The sequence below is a fragment of the Ischnura elegans genome, chromosome 12 (genome assembly GCF_921293095.1).
Source record: "Ischnura elegans chromosome 12, ioIscEleg1.1, whole genome shotgun sequence".
Lineage (NCBI taxonomy): Eukaryota > Metazoa > Arthropoda > Insecta > Odonata > Coenagrionidae > Ischnura > Ischnura elegans.
In genome coordinates, this window is record NC_060257.1 from 45,798,700 (window position 1) to 45,811,603 (window position 12,904).

At 34.4% G+C, this 12,904-nt stretch overlaps 1 protein-coding gene across 3 annotated transcripts in view; it reads right to left on the reverse strand.

Moving 5' to 3' along the window:
- LOC124169058 (lachesin-like) overlaps positions 1–12,904 on the reverse strand; it is an 877,532-nt gene that overhangs the window by 89,334 nt on the left and 775,294 nt on the right. For all 3 annotated transcript variants that reach the window (XM_046547530.1, XM_046547531.1, XM_046547528.1), the window contains one exon: positions 12,539–12,667. In XM_046547530.1, coding sequence (XP_046403486.1) covers positions 12,539–12,667 — 129 coding nt within the window. The remainder of the gene's footprint in view (positions 1–12,538; positions 12,668–12,904) is intronic.

A 12,904-nucleotide genomic window follows, 5' to 3' on the forward strand; every position in this document is an offset into this window, starting at 1 on the left:
CTCTACATACTTCCCCCAACTCTCTTTTGCATCCGCTTCAACCGTGCTTCCTTTGTTCCTTCCGCCTTTCCCATCTATCTAAGCCTAAACATTTTCCGTTGCGACCTCCTCCTTTCTCTTTCACCTTATTCCTTTCCGTTCCGCTTCATTCGATCTGATTTACTATGTTAAAGCGACATGGGTTAGATTTTGTTTCTTCACACACATGTTTTTAGAAAACCGTCTTTTTCGAGTTGTTTGTTACATGCATTACGTTTTTGAAAATCTCTCATAGGAAGTTTCAATAATCTAAGAATTTCGTTACATGAATGCGTTTATTGGTACATTTATTCTTCCCTATCGTCCTCTTTATTGAACATTACATTACTGTCCTGTAGTGTAGGTCTTGGAAAATTTTTCATTCAAAATTTTCTAACGCTTTGTTGCACTTATACGCTTTCATCAGGGCTTGGAATGAGAATGAGTAACTAATATTAATAGATTAACAGGTTACTAAGTTTATGAAAATGTTTTTACTATAATAAAATTTTAAAAAATGAAGTCATAAATTAACAAAAAAGAACAGACAAGAATTTTGACATACCGTTTTGCTCTGTATGATGGTATAAATGCAAATATATTTAATGGTTATCTATCAATTTTAATGATGAATTAAAATTTATTAAGTTATTAAATAACATTTTCCATTAGTTTTGTCGGTGGTTGAATATGCTAATAATTGCTCTTAATATCATCTCATCACCAAAAATATTTGAAGTATGCAAAGAGACATCAAGGTAAACATGGTACTTTGCTAAGACAAGGAATATGAATTACAATCGCATACCTGACAGTTCATTAGGCAGACCAAATTGTGTGAACTAAAATTAATTAAAGCTCTAAATTGTAGGGTTAGCATTCATAATGGGCCAAGTACTATATTGGCAAGGATTTGAACTGGGCAACTCTATCACAATGCCTCTACAGGCTTAAAATGACTGAAGCAATTCGGTATGGGCAACAAAAATAATATATGTATATCTTTGTTCTGCATAACGTAAGGTTCACTTAAATAACACTTATTGTACGAGAAAATATATAGTTTGAAGAGGAAAATAATGGCCTTTGCTTTGTTGAATAGTTAAAAAATTTGTCTTTGTCCTTGCAAAATGCTTTTTCCTAGCGGTATATTTTTCAACGTAATGCCCTTTGCCACCGTCTGAATTAAAAACATGTATTTTAAAGATCACAATGGTCCTTTCTTTACCGATTAGATGTGACTGTAAATTTAATTTCACTGACAATCAAATGCGGCAGAAACAAAATAGTTTTTGTCCTTACTCCGTGTCCTCTAAAAATTCCTATCCTTGCCTTTACCTGCAATATGGAATAGGTAACAGAATGAAACGTAGTAAGATTCGTAGCCTATTTAATTCAGGATGTCACCACGCTAATTATATCTTTTTAAAAATTATTGTTCCTTAACTGTCATTTACAGTAATTTTTCAAACAGGAATGAACTACATCATTCTATTAAGTAAGAGTCAGAATATAATTTAAACTCTCACAATTCTATTCTAAAGTTCCCTTTTTTCTTGGCTTTATTTTTCACTTCCAGTATCCTGCCTCATATTTATTTACAAACTGTTTCTTTATTTCCTAGCAACATATATGTTTAAAATTTCTGTAGAATAATTTCACATACATGAATGAATTACAATAACAGTCAATTGAATAAGATTCAGAATATACTTTTCGCTCCAACATTCTGCTTGAAACGTTTTCTGTTTACGTAGTTTTATATATTGATTCCAGTTTTTTGCTTTTTATTTATTTTCTAATCATTTATACATTTTTGAACAGTATTTATTTTCTAACTGTAATTTAGAATAATTTTACAAACTGTAATGAAAAAAAAAATCAATCTATGAAATAAGAGTCGGAATATACTTTCATCTCCCAAAATTCTGTTTGAAACGTCCGCTTTTTACGTGGTTTTACGTATTCCTTCCGGTTTCCTGCTTTGTATTTATTTTCTCTCCATCCCTCCAGCCTTCACTCCATTCTTTCCTTTTAAATAAATTCCCAAGCCCCACCACGCTTCCATGAAGAACCCCACAAACCAACTACTGAGATTCATTTTTCCTCCCTTCCAGTCTCCATTTTTTTCCAACTTTATTTTATTCCATTCTAAGATCACGTCTCCTCGGATACTGAAGAATCCCTCGCAGTAGGGAGTGAGGTGGGGTACCTCAATCACCCCTCAAAAAAAATCCTTCATCCTTATCCCCAACTGAACCTTCCGTTTCCTTACATTCCCCTTCAAAACCAACCCCAATTCTTCCCCCTACAGATATACTACCGCTCGTACACAACCCCAACGTTGTGCTTCCCAAACCAGCGGTGTGCTGCGTCGTTTTTTTTTATCATATCTCTCCCCAGTTTCTTCCAAACCCCTCGGAAGAACACCACAGTCTCTGAGACTTCCACCGCATATACTAATAACTTAGAACGTCGCTCTTCTCTTCACTAGTTCCAGGAGTGGGCACGAGATGGGGTTGGCTGCGGAGCTCAAGGAGAGGAGGAGTTTTAAACTGGTACCTTCCGCAGGAAGGTTTCTTTATGGCAACCTTACCCGATTTCATCCCTATCCCAAATGTTCTTTCCCTCGCGGTTCCACCTCCTGAAGGTAAGCGGGGTGGAGAGGGATGCGTGAAAAAAAGTATGGAAGGTGGGAAGGGGGAATCAAGTTTTTTTAGAGTAGGGGTGAAGATGGCGGTTGGCTTCGAAAACACGCCGGAGATTAAAAATTTCGAGACTTGGGGGAGGGTAAAAAGAAAAACTTAAAAATATAACGGCAGTTTCTGGAATTTTGTATTGCTTCAAAAAAAAGGCAAAATAGTCGATTTCAGGGTTCATGCCCCAGAATATCTCGAAACTTAAAATCACTATCTCGAGGAACCCGGAAAGAGACTGCGATGTTATGCTTGCGGTATTGAATTCTTTGAAGTGGCTTCCTCAATGGCCGTTCTGAATCAACTAAACGGTTGAAGAATGCAATTTCATAACTTGGTAACTTGTAATTATAGACATTGATTAGGGTCTTGCAGTGTAGGTCATAAAAAATAAATTAGAATTTTTGGCAAACGTTACAGTATATGTTAAAACATTCATCAGGGTTATTTTAGCAAAGAATACGAATTACTTATTACTTCTAATAGGCCTACAATCCAAGGCACTAATAAACACTAAAAATTGGGGTCATGAGAAGCGAAAATAACTCAATTTTATTTTATATAATTTCATTATAATTTATAAAACTTATTTAATAATATTTTTAATTAATGCAATTATAAATTTGAATTACCCAAAAATGATATTTTCTTACATTTTTTTGGGAAATGCATCCTAGGAAAATACAAGTATTACAAGTGTACGGTATTTTTTTGAATTAATATTGTAATAGACATACTCTTTCAATGGGTGACATTTGGTTTAACTCGAATTTGTTTCAGCCTGGGAATGCTTTTATTTGTGAAGAGGTTGTAGTTAAAGAATTGGGTTGGTTAATTGCTGAATTCTGTGGTTTCAGGGAAACTGAGAAAGTAAAAATTACACTACAACACATGATATATATTTGAAGTATAAATCAGCTTCCAGTCTCGCTAATTTGTGAGTAAAAATATATGATACCAATTACAACCCAATGTTAGAAAACAAAAACAAAAATAACGGATAATAAAATCTGAAGGATAGGTAGTGATTGCATTTTGGTTTAACAGAGGCTTTTTAAAATTCTCTTATACTTCATGAATCAGGTAATCACTTATGTATAATCAATGCCGGTTTTAGTACTCTCACATAATCTTAGACGTGCATAAAAATTTTTAAGTTGTTTGTGATAGTAGATTAGGGAAATTGCTCTGCTAGTGAAATTTTGCATTGATCCTAAAGAAAAAAATACTCTGAGATTTTGAGCTTCAATTCACTAAAAAAATGCATCAAATCAAGAAACTGCTCGAGGAATTGCAATCGTAACCATTCCTAAGGTATAAATGTCATGAGAGATTTTTCTCTCCGAAACAAAATTCATGGAAACAAAAAGCTGCGCTCTGAATAGAGATTGAATTCAATCCCGTTTTATACTGAACGTTACGATTTTAAAACGGATAGCAGACAAAGTTTCTGAGAAAAATAACCAAAAATCAAGGTAACGTTGTTGAGTCAAAAATTGTAAATATCAATTTTCTTTACCTGGTTGAATTTAATGATGTGTACATAATTTCACTACTCATTCAGATGATTCTGAAGGGTACTTTCATCGGTGAAATAGACCCCGTCCCAGACTCAGCAACAGTCGTGTCAGTTTCACATTTTCACTGAGAGGGAGCCAGAATTTTATGTCACATGGGTCTTCACGTTGATCTAAAGCGTTGTTTATAAACACATAATTCGCGAACTTATACCTAATAAACAAGGTTAATGAAGCAATGACAAATTATTAACAAGGAAATCTTAAATAATGTTTGAACAAATTGAGTATCGTTTGGACATTTTTCGAGCCTCAAAGAGGGCACATATTGAAATGTAATATATTGTACAAAAATGCTTGAAACGAAAAATTTGAAAACTATAAATAATATAAAATAAAATACTACATGTAATATAAATAATAATATGAGTATAGTATAATTATATTATTATATATTGTATAAGTATAGCCTTGTAGTATATTATATATGCTGCAAGTAATATATGATATACTAAAAGTAAGTCTCTTTTCATTGAAAAAATATTAAAATCCCACCATTCTTTTATGATAATCCTAGATATCGCAATGCCAAGATATAAAAACCCATGTGCAATTATAGAAATCAAATCTCAAGCCATGCGAACCAAACTGAATTGAACCATTGCCCATGAATTTGAGTTATATCTTCAAATTTATCTGCGAGCCATAAATTAGGGGATTTTATAAAACTTGTAAATTAACTTATTGTGCACCTAGAAATAAGTTATTGCTACAGACAAATTCGGGAAAGTGCTTTGAAACCAAACTTACAGCCTCTTATCGCCACATTGGCTGTAATGCATGGCAAAAGACGTTCATTGAAGTATAGCATTAAATTAAGCCAACTGGAGGGTCACAGTTACCTTTCGAAATGTAGCCTAATCGTCTTAATAATGTTACATTGTTAAGGATATGTTACATTCAATATTTATTCTAATTCATAACCGGCCTGGTATTCTTATTATCCTCGTCTTTAGAACCCAAGCCCAATAAGGAAGCGTTCATTTTTACCGTGAAGTTTTATATGCCAAATTTTAAAATGCTAAATGATTTCATCGATACGGAAATATTTTAAAATATTTCAGAAACTACCTTTATTGCGATTCACTTCCGTAATATCTCAGACGGAAGCTCTATGGAAAGACGGGCAAAGTTTCTGAAGATCAGAAATTGCCATCGGATTTTAGAGGAGTCCCCAGTCACCAATACGAAATATATTTGGTTGTCGGGAAAGACTCGTCAGTTTGACTTATAATAAAAAAAAACCTTTCAATCACATCCCTTCTCAAACTTTCAACCCTTCGCAAGTGACATCCTTTCCTTAATCTTCAAAGAAATGCCTTGCCCCCACCCCCTTCTTTCTAAACTTCCAATCTCACACTTCTATCCTTCCTTTTCGCTCCAAACACATTTTGCTTAAAAAAAATTCGTACATTCAACTCCCTCATTCCAAAATACCCCCTTCCTCTCCTGAAGCCTGTCACCTCCACCAAACTTGCTTCACAGTTGACCCACCATGACGTCTGTGCACCTACTTCAAGCTCACGTGACCCGATTCTAATAGCAACAATCCGTACGTATGCCAGACATTCCAGACCATTTTTTTGCACAAAACTCATCACGTCTGATCAAAGTAGTAATCGAAGTCACCATATTTTTTTCTCATTCTACCTTCCTGATATTATAAATCAAACAATTGCCTATATGAATTTGATTTATTCCAAATCTTATTAATCCTCTTATTCACATCGTTCATCAATAGTAATATCATTTAAATACATGTGGTCTTCACGATTTAAAACAACGAAAGTTTTTAAAATACACATAGGAAATATCTTAAGATAAACTTCTACAACTTCGTACTAAATCTCTTGTTTAATGACAGTTGTAAACGGACCGAAATACAATTTCACTCATTGGCATAATTTTTAAAATATTTTAATCAAAATATTTATGAGACCTTCCATTTTTATCAAATTTTATGCAAGGTCCAATGAAGTATTTAACTCTCTGAAAGTTTTACCCTACTTACATACCAATTCATGTGACAAGGAAATGCTTAGTAGTATCTACGTTTTCACCCAAAGCTATTTGCAGAGGCTTTATGCAACTTCTTTCGTAGCCATAAAACTCTAGAGTCGATATGAAACTGTTGGAATGGTGCTTAAACTATCGTCATGCGCAATATTGGAATTGCTGAGTTCTGGCGCAATGTGCCTGACAGGCAATGATGTAAAAAAAACATTATAAACTCTTAGCATAGTTGATTTTTACACCTTTAAAGTTTAAGCCACCATTATTAGTGTAGTCAAACACTTACAAAAAGTCTTTCGTGCTATGCATATACCCCTTTACATGCCGTCACAAGTCCCCGGACCGATCCAGCAAGGTGTGATTTAGCGGGCTCTTTAGGCTATTAAGTATTTTTATATGTATTTTAGCATGTGAATTCGATAAGTTCGGTGTTTTATATTTTCCTATCTTATTTCTATAATATTGATTTTATGTCACTTTATTTTGCCGTTATTTTTCTTAATTATGCTGAAAATTCGCCACTGATCTGTCGGCATAAATTTGAAGGATTTCGAAGGCTGTATAGAGGGTGTCGAAAAAAAGCTACCACGAGCGTAGAAGGGTCTATGCCGCCTAGCGGACCGAAGAAATGAAAAAAAAACACTTGCATTCTGCCTGTCAGATCCATTGCACCCGACGGAAGGTTAACTATGGTCAAGTTTACTAAAATACGACTATCGGATGAGATTACATGTGTATTTAAAGCTACGGGCAATGGAAAGCATTGATTTATCGGCCCCTTCGGTTGAGGCATGGTGGGGAATTTAGCTCTAAGACGTTTTCACTTTCGAATTGAAATATTGTTTTTCGTATTTTTTACGAAAACCTAAAATTGCTCTTCTGAAACAATAATACGTTCTAATGAATTTGAATTCAAACAAAGTAGCGAGAAATACTTTTCTGTACCGTATTTAAATCAAATGACGCACGACATACGATTATGGACGACGTGCAGGGACTCTTAAGGATATTTGTATGTTTAGCAGCAAGTATTCATCAATTTCAGGCTGAAATTATACTACTAACTTACAAAATGATAACTAAGAGCCTTATTTTAAAATTTTAACCCACATAAAGGTGGGTTATTATTTTCACCACATTTCGTGAAAAATACGATCGGTAAAAATGCAGGATATTAAAGTGGCAATGCTATCTATGTCGTCCTTCATAATCATGCCGCGCCACACTAATATAAACGCAAACGAAGTCACTATTTAATTGTATATCAGAGTTATATTAAGTATTTACCTAATTCTGCCTCACCTTCTTCACTTTGCAAATGTATTGAAATATCGTGTATGAATAATTATTGCATTTGGTTCCATGAATGAATACGTTATATTACATCATTTTAGTTGCTACTTATGTTTTCATAAAATAATGATACTTTTTTTATTATTCTTTGGTAATCGTCTGAGCACATGAAAGTTGTACCGAATGGATATGCTAGAATGTAAGTGAATTCTAAACGTAAGAATTAATTCTTCTTTTCTTGTTTAAGTGCGATGGCAACCCCCAAAACAGATCATATCTACTGCGGTAACCCATTCCATATTATGCTTGGAAAATGCGATATAGTATAATTTGTTTCTCAAGTGGTTCGAATGAAAGGCTAATTATTTTTTATAATTACTACATTACATTACTACATTACTGTATTATTATGCCATACTTAATATTATATTTAGGAGGCCGTAGAGCTCAAATTCCCCACCCCTTTCAAATTCCTCAACATGTTTCGTAAGTTAAAAGGCAGGGTAATAAAGCGACAATGCTTTCTACCTCGTCCTTCCTAATCACGTCACTCCACGATAACAAACACGTCCTCACGCATGATCCAATTCGAGATACTCCGGATGAAAACCTTAATATGTGTGAGCCTTCCGGAAAGATGAATGCATTTTTTATAAACTAATGGATTAAAAAAATATCATTTGTTAATCGTCTGAACACATGTAGGTAGTACGGAATTAATTTTCAGGAATACAAATAAGTAGTAAATGTGATAAAAAAGCCCACCTAGGTCAATATAATGTTATTATATCCCCAAAAATACATAATTTACACAGCGGTAACTATTAAAACATTGTACTAAAAATTATAAAATGGTTTAATTTGTGTCTAAAGTGGTGAAATGAAAGATTATTCATGGTAATTTAACATTAAAATTACTATGTCATACCTCCCAACTTCATTTAGTATTTAGGAGGTCACAGAATTTATTTCCCTCTCCCTTAGTGCCCCACTATGTTTTGCTTAAAATACGGCTGGTAACAATGAAGGGTTAATAAAATGACAGTACTTTGTACGTAGTCCTTCCTAATCATGTCATCCAGCGATAACAGACCCACCCTCTCGCGAGATCCAATTCTAGATAACCCGGAGAAAAACCTTTGTATATGCGAGCCTTCCGAATAGATGCATTGGATGGTCATGTGAACCAATCAGCTTCACATTTGAAATTCCTGAGCACCCTCCCTCTTTTTATTCATTTACTTATTTTTTACCGATTCCGATCTAATTTTCTCTTCTCCCCCAACCCACCAATCTCGGCCTTCGATAGGTTAGGCATTCTGTCTGCCCACCCCTTACTCGAATCCCCACACTCTTTTGGCAGGACGTACACAAGGGAGGCTGAAAGGCGAAATTCTGAGGGATGTTAAAGTAGTTCGGAAAGTCAACTGTTGGGCAGGGAGGGATGGGTCTGGAAATAGGGGGTTGAGATTTGAAAAGAGGTCGTGCGGGCGGAGGGAAGGATGAATAGAGCTGGAGGAGTGTTGTGGGGGGGGAGGAAAGGACGTGTTCTCATGGGTTGGAAGAGGAATTAGAAGTTGAGCCGTGAGGTAAGGCGAGGGAGGGGTGGAGGGCAAACCCAACAATGGATTGGTTGAGTCGAGTTGGTAGACGGGGCCAAGGAGCGGCATGCAGAGGCAAGATTAAACTGGAGCGAGGAAGAAGGGGGAGGATACGAGTTCCTGAAGGGGAGGACGAGGCTAGGAGTCAAGGCTAGGTATTAAGCACATTCAAATTTCAATGTAGCCTTTCGAAACGAATTTAGAATATCAGATTTCCCCTTCAAAATATTGTATCGACGGAAATTTTGCGATACTTAGAGCTTTAAAATCACGCATTTCTCCCTGCCTAGTTATACACTGCATGCGGTTGCATTATACTCTTAATCGTCACGCTAAACTTGGTGATATTAAATGTTGAAATTTTAAGTATATCAAGGGTCTATTAATATGAATATTTTTATTGAGAAATTAATAACTTTGGATATTTATAAGACACGTCACTTTCGCGAAATATGTCATTTTCCTTAACAATTATATTATCAACCTTAAATTATTAGAAAGATTGAATGGGCGGTCGACAATCAGGGCCAGCATTCAATATCCTGAAGAGTAAAAAGAGGCTAGGAGACTAGGCTTGGGAAATATATCGTTCCAATTTTTTTCAAAGTTTCAATGTAGCCCTCAATTTGGCGAATTTAGTGCATCAAATTATTTGTATCAACAAAAATGATACAGTGCAAAATGCGTTAAAATGACGAATCTCTCATGATCAACTAATGCATTCCAAATGGTTGAATTCTTCTTCGTCATGTTTAACTTCCTCATAACTAAAGTAGAAGTCTTCTGTTTATCACGGAAAACTTTTTAAAATATGAAAATCTAATTTTAAAGTTTTCAGCTGAGAAAATACTTCATCAGAATATGTGATAGAACCTGTCACTTCCACTGGACCTATTACTTTTTTTGCTACGAATTACTTGTTACAAGCTTAAATTACTACATAAAGCAAGAATGAGTGGCCGGCAAACATAAAAAATGGATTGGTTGAGTTGGTACAATGGGCCAAGAAAAGCCATGAAAAAGAAAGATAAAACTGGAGCAAGGAAAAAGTGGGAGAATACGATATACTGAAGAAGAGTCTAGAAGTCAAGGCTAGATGCTGAGCAATATTCAAATGTCAATGTATTTCGTAACAATTTTCGTGCATCAAATTTTCGCTAGCACTTAACTTTATCTATGGAAATTATACGTAGTATATTAAAAGCGTTATGGAGAATTTCCCTCAGACAACTTTTACACTGCAAGTGGTTGCATTATTCTCTCCTTCGTCACGTTTAATTAGCAGATGACTATGGCATAAATCTTCAGGGTATAAACGGTGAACGTTTGTTAATATGAATCTTAAATATTTAAATGTTTTGGCTGAGTAAATGCTAAATTAGAACTTTTATTAGGAATTGTCATTTCAGAGAGACCAATTGATCTTCGTTACGGATTATTTTTTTCAAACTTGAAGAATAAATAGCAATTATATGTGGAAGGAAAATATATAATTGGATTAGTAAATAAATAGTTATTAATGGATTGGTATATATACTCTTGAGTCCAATTGTTAGACGGGGCAAAGTAACGACAACACTAAACCTGGATTTTTATGAGAACGGGTCATTTTCCCTGAACATATTTTTTATCTTAAATGAAATAAAATAACTATGTTTTAATCCACACTTTATTTTAAATCGTACGACCGGTTTCAACACTTACAGTGTTGATATATGACACAATATGATGACACCTGATGATAACACTAAGTGCTGAAACCGGTCGTACGATTTAAAATAAAGTGTGGAATAAAACATAGTTATTTTATTTCATTTAACATGAGGCAATTCCACAAAGTAACGCCTGATACCGTGTCTTATATATTTTTTATCCTTAATGATTAAATATTTTTAAACTTGAATTTAAAAAATCCGGTGGCCTACAAACCAAACAATGGATTGGTTGAGTCGATTTGGTAGACAGGGTCAAGGAAAGGGGTGCAAAGGCAAGATTATACTGGAGCGAGAGACGAGGAGGATAAGACATCCTTAAGCGTAAGAGGGGGCAAGGAGTGAAAGCTAAACCTTCCGAAAAAATTTCGCGTAGCAACGGTTCCGTGCAACTAAACTATATCGACGAAATAATACAATACAAAGCGCGTTAACATCCCTCAAAGCACATTTCTCCCAGTCATCTGGTAATAATGAACAATCTGAGGTTTCAGGCGAGATGGAGTGCAAACTTCTTCATTATGGTAGTAATATGGTTTTGTTCGTCCCGTTTAACTTTCTGATTAGTAAGGAATTAACCATAGCTTATTGAAATTGATTATTTATGTTTGTATGTTTAACTAATAACTAGTGTGAAACTTATTTATAGTTTTTTTTTTCATAATAAGAGATAATATCAACTGTATCTGATCATCCAATTAGCTCTTCTATTCCTTATCGTAAGCATCTAAAGAGTAAATTTCAATTATAACACTTTATTAATAGGGAAAATAGAGAATTAAGATATTTTAGATGACTTTTTACTCCAACTTGACAGACCGTTTTTCGTAACGGATTATTAATTTAAAACTTCAATGACATTTTGAGCATATACTCATTAGAAATATTTATTATGACAACCAATATAAGGTAAAAAAACATTAAATGTAAATGACGTTGAGACATACAGAATTGTATGTAGTTCCATAGACATACACCAATATTGGGGACGGAATGGTTGGAGAAAACTATGCCGAAATAGCTCAACTCTGTAAATATTGAAACACCAAACATAACTACAATATCACAATTAAAAATAAATTGTAAGGAATAACTACTTGAAAATAAATTATAACTTAAGGAAATGGATGGTTATTTTTCTGTATAACTGATTACAAGTGTGATGAGTAACTGATAACAAGTGGGTAATTTAGCTTCTTCATAGTAAGAGACATACTAATTTAGAGTTTTCAGCCCAAAAGACACTTCAAACGCTTAGTTCACACGGAATTAAGAAATTTATTACCTTATTAGAAAGTAACCCTCCCACTTATAGCGCCCACGCACATACGCTCCACTTTGTAAACTTTATACTCATAAAAATTTACATCACACTGTTAACATACAAAACATTGATTTAAAAAAATAAAATTAACTTTTATTAGAACTAAATAAATTGACTGCCCAATAATCCATAATTATGCCATACATTCCTGGCATTATCTGCGTGGGTAAACGGCTCATGTGTACGAAAATCCACGTATTAACAAAATGGTTACATTACATTCTTAAATGGATTATTTTTTGCACTCTCAAAGCGGGTATCAAATATCCTTACAATAAGTAAAGTATATGTATTCAGTACTCACAGTCAACGCTGACCTTGATCCTTTTGGAGACTGTTGGAGGAACACCATTGGATGCAATGCAAAGGTAGGCGCCCATATCCAATCGGCTGATTCTCGTGAGTTCCAACACCTCTCCCACAAACTCGGTCACTTTGATGTGATGCGCAACATTGAAGAAAGAAAAAATTAAAGTTCATATGATAACCATCACTAACAGGGCATTATTTAAGATAAAAATCAGATTTTGACTCTAATCAAGAAATTTGACTTAAAAGATTTATTCTTAACCGCATTTATTTCTTATTCCACGTATTGGTGAATTAATATTTATTTCAAACAACAGTGCTGAATGGAATTGCAGATTAATACATGATGATTTTTTAATGG